This window comes from Oncorhynchus mykiss, chromosome 28 (assembly GCF_057628025.1).
Source record: "Oncorhynchus mykiss isolate SJ-2025 chromosome 28, ASM5762802v1, whole genome shotgun sequence".
Classification (NCBI taxonomy): Eukaryota; Metazoa; Chordata; class Actinopteri; order Salmoniformes; family Salmonidae; genus Oncorhynchus; species Oncorhynchus mykiss.
This window is the reverse complement of record NC_143049.1, coordinates 2,672,559-2,691,934: the sequence shown is the minus strand read 5'-3', so window position 1 is coordinate 2,691,934 and position 19,376 is coordinate 2,672,559. Positions and strand designations below refer to the sequence as shown.

The 19,376-nt window shown below is 43.7% G+C and overlaps 1 protein-coding gene across 1 annotated transcript; it reads right to left on the bottom strand.

Annotated features, from left to right (window-relative positions):
• Positions 1–13,170: 13,170 nt before the first annotated feature.
• LOC110508331 (eukaryotic translation initiation factor 3 subunit F) lies at positions 13,171–19,362 on the bottom strand. The gene is made up of 8 exons (XM_021588774.3): positions 19,186–19,362; positions 15,351–15,421; positions 15,165–15,244; positions 14,830–14,967; positions 14,295–14,386; positions 13,996–14,132; positions 13,631–13,744; positions 13,171–13,351 (listed from the first exon to the last, which is right to left on the bottom strand). The coding sequence occupies exons 1-8, from the start codon at positions 19,295–19,297 to the stop codon at positions 13,274–13,276; spliced, it is 822 nt and encodes a 273-aa protein (XP_021444449.1). The 5' UTR covers positions 19,298–19,362; the 3' UTR covers positions 13,171–13,273.
• Between the last annotated feature and the right edge of the window lie 14 nt (positions 19,363–19,376).

The following is a 19,376-nucleotide window of genomic DNA, read 5'->3' as shown; positions in this document are numbered from 1 at the left end:
CCAGATGACTGAGGTCAGCCTGTTGGCGCCTGTCCTGCCACAAGGAGTCGCTAGAGAGCAATGAGCCAAGTAAAGCCCCCCAGGCCAAACCCTCCTCTAACCCGGACGACGCTGGGAAAATTGTGCACCGCCCCTAGGGGACTCCCGATCACGGCCAGTTGTGATACAGCCCGGGATCAAACCCGGGTCTGTAGTGACGCCTCTAGCACTGCGATGCAGTGCCTTAGAACGCTGCGCCACTCGGGAGGCCCCAAAAACGATGTTTCAAGTGAGAATTAGGCAGGTCGTGCCTAACCATATTTTATTTTTACAAAAAAAGTAGTATGTGTGTGTGTGTGTGTGTGTGTGTGTGTGTGTGTGTGTGTCTATAAACAGTAGGGAGGGAAAACCCGTTTTGGTGATTATTGGTATATCATCAAAATAAATCAATCACGACACGTTTCTGGACTGATTCAGCAGTTTTTTACCTCATTAGGTACAATACTGTTGGAAATATATGTTGAAAGTTAAATGTATATTTCTGAAACATAAGTTTCAAATGATACTGTCGCCGCTTCCTGTTGACAAAACCTATTAATAAATAGTCCGATGTCAAGACACAGTTTTAAAGTGTCCTAATCAATAACCAATATGCAGAAACAGAAACATACATGTGCAAACAATAGTAATCATATTATTTGTATTTTTTTAAACGAGCACCTTAGAAACTGTACATGCACCCAAACGCCTGTTTTCTGTTGTGGCAATAAATCACTCATCGAAAATGATACCTGCTCTCTAGTCCTGTGACCCCCAGCGCGATGACAAAATCAATAGTACAAAACCAATTGCTTAAATCAGGTATTGATCTGCTTTAAGCAATCGATCTTGTGTCCTCGTGTTGACTATAAACTTTTATACTAACATCCCCAATCTGAGGTAAAAAAAGGATGTGCCCCAATTGGATGTGGTCAAAACGTCAGCTTGTGTAATGTAGTAACACATACTGTCCACATCATGGAAAGTACTGTAATATACATTAATTACATATGGCAAAATAATTCAACATCTTAATTTGGGATGATAGCAAATTAAGCAAACTCACAGCTTTTTTAAATAATCACATATTTTCTAACTAGTTTACCCATTTAGACATAAAAAAAAAAAACTGCTCATGATCACAATTTAACTAGGCGCTCTAGACTAGAGCATCCATAGGGTCTGTGCAGCAGGTTGAATGTTTGACGTCCCTATAAACAACCTAGTTTGTCTGATGAAGTAATTAGTGCATGTCGCGGACTCAGCCAGCCTGGAGATGTCAGTGGCATGGCTTATAAAGCAAAAATGCTGTGATCAGGTTTAGACGTAAATGGTGGCTTGCCATTCAGTTTTCATTAAAAAGCCAGTATTCAAGGGACAAATTTCAAGTCAAAAGCAATATGAGTGCTTGGACAGACCAATAATTACAATCCACTTTGAATCTATCCCATAGGGCTCTGGTTCGAAAGAAGTGCACTAAATAAAGTATAGGGTGCACTTTGGGACGTATTCTAGGTAAACTCCTTGCCACTGACTCTCCAGGCTGACAGAATAGTTTCTAGGTACCCAGAAGATTAAAAAAGTTGCGCTGTGATTTCTACTGACAACATTGACGCTAAATGTTGTTACTGGTGTAATTACATTATTGCTACACATGTATAAGTGCAACTTAAATGGGTAGTTCACCCAAATTACAAAATGGTTGCCTGGTGGGTAGGAGTGTTGGGCCAGTAACCGAAAGGTTGCTGTATCAAATCCCCAAGTTGACAAGGTAAAAATATGTTGTTCTGCCCCCGAGCAAGGCAGTTAAAACACTGTTCCCTGGCGTCGATGACGTGGATGTCGATTAAGGCAGGCAGGCCGAGATTGTAGAGTCGGCTTTCTCCAAATCTAGAGTCGGCTTTCTATTCCGCAACAAAGCCTCCTTCACTCACGCCGCCAAAACTGAATATCCTACCGATCCTCGACTTCGGCGATGTCATCTACAAAATAGCTTCCAATACTCTACTCAGCAAACTGGATGCAGTTTATCACAGTGCCATCCGTTTTGTTACTAAAGCACCTTAATACCACCCACCACTGCGACCTGTATGCTCTAGTCGGCTGGCCCTCGCTACATATTCGTCGCCAGACCCACTGTGTCAGGTGCGTGAATGAGGACCCAAAAGCGAATTAACAAAACAGAGTTTCTTTAATGACGAAACACACGTAGGCTCAGATGGACAGGCAGATTCCGACAGGACAGGACAAGGTTAGCTGAACAGGCAGATTCCGACAGGACAGGACAAGGTTGCAGCAAACACGACGATAGTCTGGTTCAGGCATGAGTAACACAAACGAGAATCCGACAAAGACAGGAGCAGGAACAGAGAGAGATATAGAGACCTAATCAGAGGGAAAAAGGGAACAGGTGGGAAAAGGGGTGAACGAGGTAGTTAGAGAAGACAAGGAACAGCTGGGGGAAAGAGGGGAAGAAAAGGTAACCTAATACGACCAGCAGAGGGAGACAGGGTGAAGAGAAAGAACAGGAACAAGACACAACATGACAATACATGACACACTGGCTCCAGGTCATCTACAAGTCCATGCTAGGTAAAGCTCCGCCATATCTCAGTTCACTGGTCACGATGGCAACACCCACCCGTAGCACGCGCTCCAGCAGGTGTATCTCACTGATCATCCCTAAAGCCAACACCTCATTTGGCCGCCTTTCGTTCCAGTTCTCTGCTGCCTGTGACTGGAACGAATTGCAAAAATCGCTGAAGTTGGAGACTTTTATCTCCCTCACCAACTTCAAACATCTGCTATCTGAGCAGCTAACCGATCGCTGCAGCTGTACATAGTCTATCGGTAAATAGCCCACCCATTTTTACCTACCTCATCCCCATACTGTTTTTATTTATTTACTTTTCTGCTCTTTTGCACACCAATATCTCTACCTGTACATGACCATCTGATCATTTATCACTCCAGTGTTAATCTGCAAAATTGTAATTATTCGCCTACCTCCTCATGCCTTTTGCACACAATGTATATAGACTCTCTTTTTTTTCTACTGTGTTATTGACTTGTTAATTGTTTACTCCATGTGTAACTCTGTGTTGTCTGTTCACACTGCTATGCTTTATCTTGGCCAGGTCGCAGTTGTAAATGAGAACTTGTTCTCAACTAGCCTACCTGGTTAAATAAAGGTGAAATAAAAATAAAAAAATTAATAAAAATACCTTGTCCATAGACTGCTTACAGGAAAAGTCTGTTATTTTTTTGTTTGGGTGACCAAAATTTGGATAATTAAGTTGAACTATCCCTTTAACAGGACTACACAGCATTTTTCAATGACAGCAACATGGAAGGATATTTGAACCAATCCTACATGGCAACAGGTAACAGGAACCTTATTCTGTGTTCCTCAATACAATCCCTCCCAAGGGTAGCACATTTACTAACTAAGACGCCTGATTCAACTAATAAGGGTTTGGTGATTTCCCCAATCAGGTGTGTTAGTGCAGGGCTGGAACAGAAATGTGCACACCCTGTGGGTCCCACAGGAATGGATTGAGAAACACTGTTCTAACAAGATCAACACTGAGTTGCAATCAGGGATTCAAACAAAAACAAAGTGTACACCCTGCCACTATTTTGGTTAAAAGATAAGGAATGGCGCTGGAGAAATGTATCAATGTAGCAATTCCAGATTGCTCGTTTAAACTGCTTGTTCTAAACAGATGGCTTAGGCCATAAACAAATGCACACAATTTCAAATCCAAAGCAGTAGAGAAGTCAGCAACAGATGTCCATATGGAGCACTTTTGGTAGGACATCAAAACAACTCAAAGCTTACATCCCAAATGGCACCCTATTCCCTACATACTACACTACTTTGACCAGAGACCTATGGGTCCTTCCCCTGGTCAAAAGTAGTACACTATATAAGGAAAAGGGTGCCATTTGGGACACAAATAAAGTCTAGTTGCCCATTATAAACAAGACTAATTAGGTGGTATAGTTTGTGGGGGGAAAGGTAGCCAAGGTGTGTGTTTAGTGTTTAATAATATAGTGATAGAATGGAGAAACATTTAACCTTCAAACTGTGGTTAGCGGGGCTGATTCATATCTGCTTTTTCCTGATACAAGTTATTACAATTATTTATTATGCAGGAATACATCTGTGCATACATCCCAAATGGCACCTTATTCCCCATATAGTATACTACTTTTGACAAGATCCCTATAGGCCCTGGTCAAAAGTACTGCACTATAAAGGGAATAGGATGCCATTTGGGAAGCACTCTTCCACTTTATCTCCATCTTGAACCAGAGGGACCACTAATGGACAAGGGTCATATCACTGTACTGTATGTACATCCACATCATTTCTCACTTGCCATGTACTATTTACATTACGTTTTTTTAGTTTGTCTACCTATAGTCCAGCAAATTCCCATGACCTCGAATTGACCTTGGCACATTCATAATTTAAAAACATTGTATATGTCCTAAATGGCACCTTATTCCCTAACCTTTACAGAAAAAACACATGCATTCATGCGATCACATGGGATTTTATGTGAAGTTAATGTAACATGTAAAGCAACATGTGATAACGTGAAACTACAAGTGAAAACGTGAAGTGTTCCAAAAACACCTGTTTTGCACATTTTCCACAAGTGAAACCATGTATTTTTTCTGCAAGGCAGTGGTCACCAACCGGTCGTTTGCGATCGACTGTTCAATCAACTAGGCATTCCTAGTCAGTCACCAAACATTTATGCAGACAAGCCAACGATATAGGCTTGCTCTTTTGCCAGAAGGTACACTTGATTCAGAAACCCTGCGCAACGGGTAGGCAGTGTTCGCATTTTGAACCATTTAATTTGTCTGAAGGGACAAGCTCCGCCTACCTGGCAGACCAGGAGAGCTCTGGCTAGTTCAAACGTTTAAAACCATGACCAGAGAGAAACGGTCAAAGAATACAGCAAAGAGCTATATGTTCAAGTTCATGCAGCACTGACTGTCAACACTGTTTTTATAAAACGCACTTCTTCCAGACTCCCGCGCTGCACTGGATCAGAAGTGTATCGATTGCCCTGCGTTTTTATTATGAGCACTTCCTCATGTTTATTTTAATATCAAGGAATATTTCACGTTCTCTGGTTATATGAACAACATGAATTTGTGCATGAGGCAGAAATAATGAAGTGCGACTCGAGTTTCGCCATCAGTGGGAGGACGGTATCCCCTCTGGTCAGTCTCACCGGAGGAAAAGAGAGAGCAGGGACCATGAGAGGCAGACCCTCTGCTGCTCTCTCCCTCCCTCCGCCGAGACTGACCAACAGATGGCAGCTACCGTACCACTAGTCCAGTAAGATAAAATAAAGAAGCTAATTATTTCAACTTATGTTCAGCTATGCCTCACAAGTGATACAACAAGTGATATTTTTGGTTATGAAAGCTATAGTTTTGAAATATAATATGGTCTGAGAATATAGCCAATATACTGTGCTAATGTGTTAGCCCTACTGTACAAATGTCATTCCTACAGACTGTTTTTATTAATGTTGCATAGGCTTACATTTTTCATGTTGTTTTTTTATCTGAGCGTAGAGCTCGGCTTGCTTTTTGACTGCGAAAGTGAACTTGACTCAGAAAAAGTTGGTGACCCCTGCTGTGACCACTGCATATAGTGCACATAGGGCTCTGGTCAAAAGTAGTGCACAATACAGGAAATAGGGTGCCATTTGGGACTCACGTAATGAGTCTCTAGTAAGCACCCAAAGGTGGCACTTGAGGTAGAACTTTGAGTAAATAACATCTTCAAATCATCTCTGACATCTAAAATAGCCTACGTGCCCTTTGATGACTCCAGGCCCCTTGTGTGTGGTGTCAAAACAGCTGAAGCACCTGCTGCCTGCCTGCTTCTCTACAATAACACACAAAATATCTCAAGGGTTTCCATTGGAAACCAGCACACACACCAGGCACAATGTAGAAGAGTAAATATGGCAAGTCTAAATTGACACAATGGAAAGTAGATGCTCAATTACTCTCTCTCTCTCTCTCTGCTGCCATGGTCAAACAAACCAGCAGACCAAACAAAGTGTAGCCTACAGAGAGAAACTACTTTTGAGGAGCTGAAGGAGAGATGTGGCTATATTGAAACCATTCAGTAACTGCGTCCCTGATGGCACCATATTCCTTATATAGTGCACTACTTTTAACCAGGCCCTATGGCTCTGGTGAAAAATAGTGCACTAAAATAGCGCACTAAACAATGCCTCATTGAGCAAGGTCACTGCTGGAAGAAGAACGCCATGCAAACTCCAGCAGAAAAGGCAATGACATACGGTAAAGACTGACTGATTCAATGCATGCAGCGTAAAATGGCAATGCTGAGGTTTCCAGAGTTACTGTCTGCTGTTGACCTGGCACACACCTCTTCCTCCCCTCCCCTTCCCTCAGCTCACCTCCGATCTCCTGGCACTGTTGAGTGAGGCCCCACTGTTGCCAGGGTTGCATCCCAAAATGGCATGGGCGCTGGTCAAAAGTAGTGCACAATCTGGGTAATAGGGTGCCATTGGGACGCAAGCTTTGCAACACCATGCATCCTAACTCTTACCTTATGATGGATATCTACCATGCCATTTTATTGGAGACCTAAAGGCACACTGTTGTTGTATGGCTTAGGCAGGTTAATGAACTTTGCCATCTAAGTTGAAACCCAGTATTTATGTTTGGAGCTTTTCCTAGATATTTGATTCCACATGCCTCTATGCAGGCATTATCATTAGAAACAGATAGGCCTACTTACTATATGCCACCACTGCCAATCAATAACAGATCCTGCTACTATGTAGACTAGATAGATACAGTAGGCTATGGTATGACCTACTCTATCGAACCTTGCTATAATGCAGTGTTAACTGATACAGCCTATACATAAAATTGACCTGTTAAGAATGATTTCTCAAGTCAGCTTTGCACTCCATACAAAACACATTGCTTTACACTGTAGGCTATAGGTTACTGCAGGTAGGCTATTTGGGTACTAGCGCCGATGGAGAAAAAAAATCGATACTTGCACAGTGTGTAAGTTGAAAATGTGAGCGGTCGGGCATTGACGAACAGTCGTTAGCCAAATCATAACCCCATTGCAATTTTACATGCTCCCCGAAATACACCCATCATGTCATAAAATACACATTCAGATCTCGCCATCAACCGTTGTTAAATGTTGATTAATCAAAGGGTGAACATTTTCCCGAGTGCAAATTTAAAGCGCCGTTAATTTAAGGCTTTTGCAGATGCGTCTTGGCTGACTGTGTGTGTGTTTACCAAGACTCAAACAGCCACCCTGCGCTACCTTGTACGTGAAGCAAAAATAGACAGCCCCTCCCCTGAAAAAAACAAACAATATCTGCATGGTAAAGAATACATATTTGCGAGATCGTTCTAAACGCTTAATGGCATAGATACGCATCCTACCTGGAAGATGTTCGGCGCGGCGGTTGCAGTTCCCCTTCTGCTGAGCATGCCTATAACGATAGGGGAGGACGCGTTGCCAGGGTGGAGTGTGTTCTTCTCACGCGCTAAACCAGCCGCTACACTGTGCGTTCGTTGTTCGTTAAAAAGGGATTTCAAAATGGTTTCTTCCAAACTGTGTAATAACTTGGTTTTTTTCTTGCCAGAGGCAGCAATAAATGTTTCCCATATCATTGTGTGTTTATATTGAAACGAGTATCCATACATACAGAGCCATTTATTCCATAAATATATGGCTCTCAATACATTCAAGTACTGTGTATACATGATTGGTATATATGGGTATGCACATACACATACAGACAGGGAGCACACAGCATACTAGCCACAGCTAGGGCACGTTGCCTATGTATTGTGCGTCCCAAATGACACCTATTCCCTATATAGTACACTACTTTTGAACAGGTCTGGTCAAAAGTAGTGTACTATACAGTATAAAGAATGAAGTGCCATTTATGAACTATGCTGCCACTGAAAAACAATACAGTGCAACTTCATCTTCCAATCAGCATTGGAAATGTGTCCTTTTGCTCTCTGATGTTATTTCCAATCGCACACCAAAAAAGTGGGGGAAATAAAAGCTTTTCTTGTCTGATGACTGGATTGGAAGTCCTCCACCCCCCCCCCCCCCCCCCCCCCCCCTCCCCTGCTATTTACAGTAGGCCTACATTGTCTTAGCTTGCATCACCAATACCACCATATTCTCTACACAGTGCACTACTTTTGACCTACTATTAACGAGAGCCCTGGGCAAAAGTAGTGGACTATATAAGGAATAGGATTCCATTTGGGATCCACACTTTGTTTCTATTTGCCTTCAGAGCTTGGGCTTTACAGTAACACTTGGTTGGTCTGTAATAAACAAATCTTTCAGAGAGTGGTGAGGCTGTCATGGCACACACGGGTTCCCTCTAAGTGCAGTATGTCACAGTTGGCACAGGAAGGAAGGTCTGAACAGAGTGCATTTAATTAACCAAGCTGTCTTGGCATTGGACGGGAGGGGGGACACTCACTGGCGAGTCATCACCATCCGCCATGCACCACCAAGGGCATGTTTCAGCTCTCTGACTGCCATACAGTTACAAATTAGCACAGAGGGAACATGCTGATGTGCTGTCTGTGGAAAACTGTGCTCTGATAGTACATGCTTTTTAGGAATGTTGTCAGTGGTAGTACAGTACTGTTCTCAGAGGAGAAGAATATAATGTACTGTAGAGGATATGTTAGTCTCTTCTCTTACTGTAGAGGGTCCAGTAGTCTCTGTTTTTACTGTAGAGAGTGCATATTAGTCTTTCATTTTTATATTTGGACTCATTTACTCCATGATGATGGATGTGTTTGAAATGGCACCCTATTCCCTATATCATGCACCACTTTAAACCCTACGGTCCCTGGTCAAAAGTAGTGCACTACAAAGAGAATAGAGTGCCATTTGGGTTAGGCGATGACAAGCAGCCGTATCTCCCGCCACAGGAATCACCAGGCTCTGAGTGAGTGCTGCATCATCTCTTCCAGCACTTTCAAATACTTTGACTTTTTGCTTTGCCCTGCCTGGAGTGCCAGATAAGGTAGGGTTTACAGATTTGAAACTATTCTATTGTGCCAGTCAAGCTCAATCCAGCTCAAAGTATTTGAAATGATTTCCAATAGTGTTTGAACTCAGGTCTATACTGCTAGCTAGCAGTGTTTGACTCTGTAATAGGAGCATATCATTAAATGACAGAGGGGAAATCGTTCAGCCTTACCCGTTTCCTGCCACGTGGCACAATGTCTGGCGGTCCATGGGTGGTTTAACCCTAACTGAAGCCATGTTGGGCCTATTTTAGAACAGAGGGTTGACTTACGGGGTAATAAAATCCTTTCAATACAAAATTACCACTTCTGACTAATGGGAAGTTCATATGTTGAAATGCAAAGCCAAAAGAGCACTTGGGTCTTATGGAAGTTGTATCAGACTGGAGACACAATATGTGACCCAAATGGAAAAACCCAAAACATCAGTCTCAATGTCAACAGTGAAGAGGCGACTCCGGGATGCTGGCCTTCTAGGCAGAGTTCCTCTGTCCAGTGTTTGTGTTCTTTTGCCCATCTAAATCTTTTCTTTTTATTGGCCAGTCTGAGATATGTTTTTTTCTTTGCAACTCTGCCTAGAAGGCCAGCATCCCGGAGTCGGCTCTTCACTGTTGACGTTGAGACTGGTGTTTTGTGGGTACTATTTAATAAAGCTGCCAGTTGAGGACTTGTGGGGGGGGGCGTCTATTTCTCAAACTAGACAGTTCAGTCAGTTTGAATGGAAGTGTAGATTTATGATTGGACTGTTTCTCAAACTAGACACTCTAAATGTACCTTTCCTCTTGCTCAGTTGTGCACCGGGGACTCCAACTCCTCTTGCTATTCTGGTTAAAGCCAGTTTGCGCTGTTCTGTGAAGTGAGTAGTACAAAGGGTTGTACAAGATCTTCAGTTTCTTGGCAGTTTCTCACATGGAATAGCCTTCATTTCTCAGAACAAAAATAGACTCACAAGTTTCAGTAGAAAGTTATTTGTTTCTGGACATTTTGAACCTGTAAACGAACCCACAAATGTTAATGCTCTAGATACTCAACTAGTCTAAAGGCGGACAGTTTTATTGCTTCTTCGATCAGAACAATGGTTTTCAGCAGTGCTAACATAATTGCAAAAGGGTTTTTTAATGATCAATTAGCCTTTTAAAATTATAAACTTGGATTAGCTAACACAATGTGCCATTGGAACACCGGAGTCATGGTTGCTGATAATGGGCCTCTGTTACGCCTATGTAGATATTTCATTCAAATAAAATCAGCCGGTTCCAGCTACAATAGTCATTTAACAAAACTAACAATTTTTTTTTTTTAAATGGACAAAAGTGCTTTTCTTTCAAAAACAAGGACATTTCTAAATGACACCAAACTTTTGAACGGTAGTTTATCTAGAAGTAAAGGAGACTATAGAAATAGAGCTGCCATTTTGGTTTTTGCTACAAATAGTTGTGGTAGAGCCATGTGGCTCATCTAGTTGATAGACAGTTTAGGACCCTGGAAAGGCTAACCTGGAAACGATCATCACACGAGTACCATATAATATGGAGACCATCGTTGTGTCCCAAATGGCACCCTATATCAGTGTTTCCCAACCCTGGTCCTCGAGTACCCCCAACAGTACACATTTTTTTTGTAACCCTGGACCAGCACACCTGATTCAACTAGTCAACTAATCAAGCCCTCAAAGAGCTGAACGAGTTTGTTTATCCAAGGCTACAACAAAAATGTGTACTGTCAGGGGTACTCAAGGACTAGGGTTGGGAAACAATGCCCTATATAGTGCACTACTTTTGACCAGAGCCCTACGGCTCTATGAAGACATTACAAAAAGACCAGGGGTTTTATTCCTTGACGTGGTAAATACTTGAGGACACCCACTGCCTGGAACTGTATACATGGAAGTGCAACACAGTAATATATGTAACGTATTCAAGACCTTTTAAATTGTCAGGACATAGTTAATCAAAGAATGAGCACTCGGGTGAGAAATGTCCCACACATACAAAAGTATTCCATCTAGAGTACTGTACAGATCGCCACCTCATGGGGCACCAACCAACAGCACCAAAGTTCTGCTACTAGTTGGAATTCTGTGGGAGATAGTAGTTGCATCCCAAATGGAAGCCTATTCCCTACATAAATGCACTACTTTTGACCACAGCCCGATTGGCCCTGGTCAAAAGTAGTGCAGTGCATAGGTGCCATTTGGGTCGGGACACAGCCAGTGAGAGGTCGAAGTGTCAGTGAAAACAAACATGAATTCATCGGTTTCCCCAGAAGAGATGCATTTGCACTCATAACTGGCACAACTAAAACAAAGCAATGGGAGCGACAGCAACAATCTCCCAAAATCTCAGATTCAAACAGACTTTCCTTACTTCATTCCACAAACAGAAGCATACATTTCCATTGCTCTTATAACTTTGGCCTGGCAAGGTTTACACACTGGCCTCTCATTATGAAATGTAAGTGGTGCCTGTGAATGGCAAATATGGGGTTGTGGAGCACACAGGGGAAAATACTATAAACCAGACTACTGGCACTTGGGCTTTATTTTTTTTAATTGAATTGGGATGAGAGCTCTTTTTGTGGCATTGTCTATAGAGCAGAAATACTAAATATCATTCATGGGTACATTATGAGTCCTCACTTGTATAATGCTTCCACTACCCTAAAATAGGGAAAATTGCAAAGACCCAGAGTTAGGCCTACTGTAGGTAAGATTGACTATAGAACTGCAATATGGTTTACCAAATAACTTTTTTTGTGGGGTGGTCAAGGCCTAATGAGACAGTGACGAGGATCCAAAAATGGCACCCCTTTCCCTTTATAGTGCACTGCTTTTTACAAGGGCCCATAGAGTGCAATTTTGGATGCATAGAGTATGTATAAGGAGTTTAAAGTTGTATGAAGACATGGCTCTGGTATTCTTGTGTTTGTCCTTTTGTGGAGCTTAGAAAGGAACCTGGACTATCTCCAGGGATAAATGCAGGACTTTCAGTAGTCCTGTATGTTACTTACTGAGCATAACTACACAATTCTACTTCTGCCGAGTACCCTGACCCTCTATCCCCTTCAAGCTCCAACTAAGGATACATTCTAAATGGCATCCTGTTTCCTAGAGCCATAGGGCTCTGGTCAACAGTACTGCGCCATACAGGGAATACAATTGCCATTTTGCACACACTCAAACTTAGTGAAACCCACTTCCTCAGATCATAATACTGTAATAGTTTATTAGATAATGACAGCAGGGTTTGCATGCCAGTTATTATAATAAACTTTGTGGCGGATGGCTTTCAGGGTACTCAAGGACATTTAAGAGGCTCAAAGTAATTTGTTAAACAGTATATGATAATTATATTACAACACAGCTGCATTGATCCGACTAGGATGAGAATGTCAACACTTGTTAAACGTATCCCCTTGATACTAATTCTATTCATGGTAACGATGGGGAAAGGACTGAACTGTTTGTGAAGTTCACTAAACAGTTTTAAAATCAAAATTCAAAGAAATTAATGTATGCATGCATTAACTAGGTTTCATTGAGGGTCTGGGCATAAATAGGATGTATGTAAAATCAGATAGATACAAAAAAGACTTCTCAAATTGCATCCCAAATTGTTACTGGGAATTCTGCAGACCCCTCTGACCATCTAGTCCTCAGAATTCATTCATCCTCTCCCATATTCTGTCCTCTCCCTGGCCATGACCCCTGTTGCCTAGGAAACAGCAGGGACCTCACCATGCAAGGGAACAGGCCTGAGCTCTTTAGTGCCACCATGTGGACAAGATAGATTTCATCCTAGGGACTGGTGAAGTGGCAACTAATCTGAATACAGTATGACCTCTATTTGTATTTGTGAAAACACCCATAGGAGGAAATAGAATTCCCTCAAGCAAATGTATCAGACCTCCCTTTTCCCAGAAATTAAAATGACCCTACATCTACACATGCATTGTCCTATTCAGGACATTGTGGAATTGGTAAATAAAGTGTCTTAGTTAGAAGACATTACTTCAGTTATAAAAGCAACCGTAGCAATTAGGTACTGTTATAACACCTTTATTAATTTGAGCTTAAGAATATACACAAAAAATGAAATACAACTCCAAAAAAGAAAAGAAATAAACAAACCCAATCCCCCAATGCTCAGAGTACCACGATTTTTTCGTTCAAGGCGATCTGTGCTTGAGTCAGATTCGATAGATAGGTCACCATCAACAGGTCCTGCAAATAGTAAAAGGTATACATTTACACAAACGTCATGAGGACTAGGGACAAATACAGTATGTTTTAGAGCTGTTCAACTGAATCAATTCTACAGCTCAGGTGCTGTACGTACCGAGTGTCTCAGAGTCGGAGTGCTGATTTTAGAACAGCTCCACGCAGTCCATGTCATCGTATTCATTCATTGTGATCTAAAAGCCTAAACTGATGCTAAAATCAGCACTCGTACTCAGAGACACATGATAAAAACAGGCCCAAATCCAAAGGAGGCATACTCACGTTGATGTTGGAGTTGAGCATGGTCTCAAAGTCCTCTGCTGTGATCTTAGGAACTTTGTTGACCAGATCCATCAGGTAACGTCCAACACTGTTATCGGCTGTCTGTTTACCAGACTGAAACAGCCACAGAGAGAAAAGTATTTCAGAAAACTAAGCTATGTAAACGTCGCTGTAAACACTACCCAGAGCTGTCTATAACATATCATGCAGCTGACATCTACACACAGATCACTCCAATAGCAATGCAAACAGAGACTACTGACTGAGAACCCGAGCACTACGGGCCCTAGTCAAAAATAGTGCACTACATAGGGAATAGGGTGCAATGTGGCATCCCCATTTATAGGCTCTGTGTATGTACTCACCAACACATCCTCTATGTAGGTCAGTACCGTGGCCAGCATGTCCTGAACCCGGCCAGCAGCCCCGCCAACCTGGCAGAGGTCAGAGGTCAGTCCATTGGTGGTGTTAGGAGCATCTCTCGTCCTCTCGAGAAGATCAACTGGAATATAAAAAACATTATTTACCATTTATCAAGGAGTGTTCCATTCCCCCTCCAATGTAACATATTACATAAAAAATGGACTATGTCCAAGAAAGGCACAAATTGGGACATAGAAAAGTTAAATGGACAGAAAACATGGCAAAGAGAGAACATTCTTACTGCCTATCCTCTCGGTGTCGTAATACTTGTATTTCACACTCAGAGGGGTGAACATCACACCGACTGTCTTTCCCAGCACACCCATCTGGGCACTGTCAGAGGAAACAAAGCAACGGAATAATAATTATTAATTTAATGTATAAAGCAGGGATTCTCAAACTTTTTGGGGGCCAGGGACCCCCTTTGTGTAAGCAAATTCATCAGGAACCCCCTCAATCAGAACAACTCAAGTGATATAAAAAATATCATAAAGGAGTTTTACGATGACTTCGTGCAGTGCATTTTTTCAAACCCATTTCCTGAAATTCTACACATTTTGTCATGGGCAGAGAAAACATTGCAGTTTTAAAGCTTAAATGAGAGAAGATATTAATTATTGAGTTGAAATATATATAATTGGTGGAGTACTGTGGATACCAATATCCTTGTGAGCCTCCCAGACCCATGTTGAAATTCTTTGCGTCAGCAATAGCTTTCCATTGGACAAACAAGTAATGAGACAGAAGTGCGACTGGTTGTGAGGGAAGTCACTGACCTGAGGTAGGCGCGGATGTTCATCTTGCCACTCTGCAGGGCCGTGTCCATGGTCAGGTGAATGGGGTTTGTGGCCTCTCGGCTGTAATACTCATGGATCAGCACAGAGTGTTCCGTAATCTCAAAGCCAGTGGCATACCTGATGAAGGAGAACAGTTTCACTTTAGAGCAGAGTTCTAACTCCAGCATAGGCTTTCGGACACACAACCACATTTTATTTTAGGGAATGTACCTATTCCATTAGATTGAATACATTGCATTGGGCCATTAACTGTTAGTACTGGCATGAGACAAAAGCATTACAAGATGGGAGTAGGAAAACATTGGCCTACTCACCATCCGACGATGACCTCGCTGGGTGACACCCTCTTATGGAGCTCATACATGTTCTTGGCAAACTCCATGTCAACAGCAACCTGTCACCATCACAAAGAATAGAAGTAATACTTCTAGTTTCACATGTACCAACTTGACTAATTTCTACGTTACAGAGATCGATAGACAGCCTCCATTTCTACTCACCTCATCTTCAGACTCATTGTGGGGGACAGAGAAACAGTTGGTGACCTCAACAGAGTGCTTGTCAATGGTACCTTGGGACACAAGAATGCAACAAGTTATCATGATATTGTGTTTATGGGGACAAATAAGTTCAACTACTTCAAGTCCTTCTGTTCACCTGACTTAGAATTCCTCACAATCAAATGTCAACTGCATTATCTACCAAGAGAATTCTCTTCCGATTATAATCACACCCTAAATTCTATCAGCATATCGATTGTGCTACCAGGGCCGGTAAAATCCCTGGATCATTGTTATTCTAACTTCCGCGACGCATATAAGGCCCTCCCCACCCTCCTTTCGGAAAAGCTGAACATGACTCCATTTTCTTGCTCCCTGCCTTTAGACAGAGACTAAAACAGGAAGCTCCCGCGCTCAGGTCTGTTCAACGCTGTTCCGACCAATCTGATTCCACGCTTCAAGACTGCTTCAATCACGTGGATTGGGATATGTTCCGCATTGCGTCAAACATTGATGAATACGCTGATTCGGTGAGCGAGTTTATTAGCAAGTGCATCGGCGATGTCGTACCCAGAGCAACTATTAAAACATTCCCAAACCAGAAACTTTGGATTGATGGCAGCATTCGCGCAAAACTGAAAGCGCAAACCACTGCTTTCAACCAGGGCAAGGTGACCAGAAACATGACCGAAAACAAACAGTGTAGCTATTCCCTCCCCAAGGCAATCAAACAAGCTAAGCGTCAGTATAGAGACAAAAGTAGAGTCGCAATTCAACGGCTCAGACACAAGAAGTATGTGGCAGGGTCTACAGTCAATCACAGATTACAAAAAGAAAACCAGCCACGTCACGGACCAGGATGTCTTGCTCCCAGACAGACTAAACAACTTCTTGGCTCGCTTTGAGGACAATACAGTGCCACTGACACGGCCCGCTACCAAAACCTGCGAACTCTCCTTCACTGCAGCCGACGTGAGGAAAACATTTAAACGTGTTAACACTCGCAGGGCTGCAGGCCCAGACGGCATCCCCAGCCGCATCCTCAGAGCATGCGCAGACCAGCTGGCTGGTGTGTTTACGGACATATTCAATCAATCCTTATCCCAGTTTGCTGTTCCCACATGCTTCAAGAGGGCCAGCATTGTTCATGTTCCCAAGAAAGCTAAGGTAACCGAGCTAAACGACTACCACCCCGTAGCACTCACTTCCGTCATCATGAAGTGCTTTGAGAGACTAGTCAAGGACCATATCACCTCCACCCTACCTGACACCATAGACCCACTCCAATTTGCCAAAAGGTCCACAAACGACACAATCGCACACTATCCTAACCCATCTGGACAAGAGGAATGCCTATGTGAGAATGCTGTTAATCGACTACAGCTCAGCATTTAACACCATAGTACCCTCCAAACTCCGCCCTGTGCAACTGGGTCCTGGACTTCCTGACGGGCCATCCCCCAGGTGGTGAGGGTAGTTAACATCTCCACCCCACTGATCCTCAACACTGGGGCCCCACAGGGGTGCGTTATGAGCCCTCTCCTGTACTCCCATGACTGCGTGGCCATGCACACCTCCAACTCAATCATCAAGTTTGCAGACGACACTACAGTGGTAGCCTTGATTACCAACAACGACGAGACAGCCTACAGGGAGGAGGTGAGGGCCCTCGGAGTGTGGTGTCAGGAAAATAACCTCACACTCAACAAAACAAGGAGATGCTCGTGGTCTTCAGGAAACAGCAGAGGGAGGCTGAAGAAATTTGGCTTGTCACCAAAAGCACTCACAAACTTCTACAGATGCACAATCGAGAGCATCCTGTCGGGCTGTATCACCGCCTGGTACGGCAACTGCTCCGCCCACAACCGTAAGGCTCTCCAGAGGGTAGTGAGGTCTGCACAACGCATCCCCGGGGGCAAACTACCTGCCCTCCAGGACACCTACACCACCTGATGTCACAGGAAGGCCGTAAAGATCATCAAGGACAACAACCACCCAAGCAACTGCCTGTTCACCCCGCTATCATCCAGAAGGCGAGGTCAGTACAGGTGCACCAAAGCAGGGACAGAGAGACTGAAAAACTGCTTCAATCTCAAGGCCATCAGACTGTTAAACAGCCACCACTAACATTGAGTTGCTGCTGCCAACATACTGACTCAACTCCAGCCACTTTAATATTGGAAAAATTGATGTAAAAAAATGTATCACTTAATAATGTTTACATACTTGTGTGTATAAGGTAGTTGTGAAATTGTTAGGTTAGATTACTCGTTGGTTATTACTGCATTGTCGGAACTACAAGCACAAGCATTTCGCTACACTCGCATTAACATCTGCTAACCATGTGTATGTGACAATTAATTTTTTTGATTACTAACTATCTAGCAACTTTTCAACTAAAAAACATTTGTAGCATAGAGAACCTAAAACTTTAGAATATTTGGTAAAATCAAAAGTTAAATCAGAGCTTTGGTAGCTAGTTAGGTAGCTATAATTGTCAAGATGTGAGACTGACAGGCACTAGCTAGCGAGACATACCGCTGTAGCTAGCTGGAGAGACATGCCGCTGCAGCTAGCCAGCGAGAGACATGCCGCTGCAGCTAGCCGGAGAGACATTCCGCTGCAGCTAGGCAGCGAGAGACATGCCGCTGCAGCTAGCCAGCGAGAGACATGCCGCTGCAGCTAGCCAGCGAGAGACATGCCACTGCAGCTAGCCAGCGAGAGACATGCCACTGCAGCTAGCCAGCGAGAGACATGCCGCTGCAGCTAGCCAGCGAGAGACATGCCGCTGCAGCTAGCCAACGAGAGACATGCCGCTGTAGCTAGCAGCTAGCCAGCGAGACATGCCGCTGTAGCTAGCAGCTAGCCAGCGAGACATGCCGCTGTAGCTAGCAGCTAGCCAGCGAGAGACATGCCACTGCAGCTAGCCAGCGAGAGACATGCCGCTGCAGCTAGCCAGCGAGAGACATGCCGCTGCAGCTAGCCAGCGAGACATGCCGCTGTAGCTAGCAGCTAGCCAGCGAGACATGCCGCTGTAGCTAGCAGCTAGCCAGCGAGACATGCCGCTGTAGCTAGCAGCTAGCCAGCGAGACATGCCGCTGTAGCTAGCAGCTAGCCAGCGAGACATGCCGCTGTAGCTAGCAGCTAGCCAGCGAGACATGCCGCTGTAGCTAGCAGCTAGCCAGCGAGACATGCCACTGTAGCTAGCAGCTAGCCAGCGAGACATGCCGCTGCAGCTAGCCAGCGAGACATTCCGCTGCAGCTAGCAGCTAGCCAGCGAGACATGCCGCTGTAGCTAGCAGCTAGCCAGCGAGACATGCCGCTGCAGCTAGCAGCTAGCCAGCGAGACATGCCGCTGCAGCTAGCAGCTAGCCAGCGAGACATGCAGCTGTAGCTAGCAACTAGCTAGCGAGACATACCACAATTAGTTAGTGAGACATACGGCTGTAGCTAGCAACTAGCTAGCGAGACATACCGCTGTAGCTAGCAACTAGCTAGCGAGACATACCGCTGGAGCTAGCAACTAGCTAGCGAGACATACCGCTGTAGCTAGAAACTAACAAGCGAGACATACCGCTGTAACTATAAACTAACAAGCGAGACATATCGATGTAACTATAAACTAACAAGCAAGACATACCGCTGTAACTATAAACTAACAAGCGAGACATACCGCTGTAACTATAAACTAACAAGCGAGACATACCGCTGTAGCTAGACACTAGCAAGCGAGACATACCACTGTGGCTAGAAACTAGCAAGCGAGACATGCCGAATTCACTGCGCTTCGAATACATTTTCTTTATAGCTACGTTTCGGAGTAAATTTAAAGTACCAAGCAAGGTTCCAATCACACGACTCGCTCCCTCATTTCTCCGTTCGTATGAGTCACCGATGGAGGCGAGAACGACAGGGTGAATTTTCACCACTGGTCCGTACACCGACATCTTGAGAAATAAAATAAAATATTACACTTACGGTAGTTTTATATGCAAGTATTGAAAGGTGCGTCACCTGCTGCATTGG